The sequence below is a fragment of the Corvus brachyrhynchos genome, unplaced genomic scaffold, assembly GCF_000691975.1.
Source record: "Corvus brachyrhynchos isolate BGI_N302 unplaced genomic scaffold, ASM69197v1 scaffold1282, whole genome shotgun sequence".
Taxonomy (NCBI): Eukaryota; Metazoa; Chordata; class Aves; order Passeriformes; family Corvidae; genus Corvus; species Corvus brachyrhynchos.
Genome location: NW_008236796.1, coordinates 46911 through 48305, shown reverse-complemented (window position 1 = coordinate 48305; position 1395 = coordinate 46911). Strand labels below are relative to the sequence as shown.

Below are 1395 nucleotides of genomic sequence, written 5' to 3'. Positions count from 1 at the left end.
CCTCACCTGTATCACACTCACCTGTACCCCCTCCCCAGCCCCCCCTTCCTTCACCTGTACCCCTTCACCTGTGCCCTCTCCCACGTTCCGCATTTCCCCATCTCCTCCGCCTCCCCCTCCCCCTCCTCAGCCCCGTGTCCCCTCCCGTGTCCCCTCACCTGTGCCGGTGGCGCTGCCGGACACCTTGAGCATCTGCGAGGCCATGAAGTTCACCTGGGTGTTGTAGGTGGCCTGCACGCTGCGCTTGATCCGCAGCATCTCGCGGATCGTGTCCTCGTTCCCGTGCCGGATCTCAAACTCCTTCCACGTCTGCCAGAAGCTGCCCGTGATCTGCAGGGACAGCGCCATCAGCGGCACCGGGGACAGCCCGGGGACAGCCCCAACACATGGCACCCACATGGCCCTGAGGACAGCCCTGTGGCCCTGGGGATGGCCCTGGGGGCACCCATGTGACCTTGGGGATAGCCCTGTGACCCTGGGGACACCTCATGACACCCCTGTGACCCTGGGGACAGCCCTGTGGCCCTGGGGACAGCTCTGGGGACAGCCCTGTGACTCTGGGGACACCCCTGGGACCTTGGGGACACCTCATAGCACCCCTGTAACCCTACAGACACCCCTGTGACTCTGGGGACACCCATGTGGCCTTGGGGACACCCATGTGACCCTGGGGACACCCCTGTGACCCTGGGGACAGCCCCGTGACCCTGGGGACAGCCCTGTGGCCTTGGGAGCACCCCTGTGACCCTGGGGACACCCCTGTGACCTTGGGAGCACCCCTGTGACCCTACAGACACCCCTGTGGCCCTGGGGACACCCATGTGGCCTTGGGGACAGCCCCGTGACCCTGGGGACACCCCTGTGACCCTGGGGACAGCCCTGTGACCCTGGGCGCGCCCTGCACAGGGGGCACCCCACAGCACCCAGGCGTGGCCTTGGGAACACCCCCGTGACCCTGGGGACTCCCCAGCACAGGGGGCACCCCGGGGACCCTGGGGACATCCAGGTGGCCCTGGGGACACCCCTGGCTCTGTGACACCCGCAACACCTGGCACCCACACGGCCCTGGGGACACTCGGTGGCTCCTCAGCCCCGGGGCCTCCCCCGGACTCACCCAGGGGTCGCAGATCTGGGAGCAGTGGGTGCCCCCAGTCCCTCCCAGTCCCTCCCAGTGCCGCCAGTCTCACCCGGGGGTCGCAGATCTGGGAGCAGTAGGTGTAGATGGCGCGGGCCCGGTCCACCTCTCCCAGTTTGCACTCCATGTCGGCGAAGCGCAGGCACAGCTCCCGCGCCGCGTCGTCCCCCAGCACCTGCGGGGGTCACACGGGTCCCAGTGCCCACCTGTGCCCACCTGTGCCCACCTGGACCCCCCCGACACAACGGGGCCCCCACGAC

General features: G+C 68.7%; 1 protein-coding gene across 1 annotated transcript in view; it reads right to left on the bottom strand.

The window, feature by feature from the left end:
• The window catches only part of XAB2 (XPA binding protein 2), a 34674-nt gene that overhangs the window by 20423 nt on the left and 12856 nt on the right, over positions 1–1395 (bottom strand). Inside the window, exons 9-10 of the mRNA XM_017727960.1 lie at positions 1188–1319; positions 159–330 (exon numbers count right to left, since the gene is read on the bottom strand). Of these exons, the coding sequence (XP_017583449.1) occupies positions 159–330; positions 1188–1319 (304 nt within the window). The remainder of the gene's footprint in view (positions 1–158; positions 331–1187; positions 1320–1395) is intronic.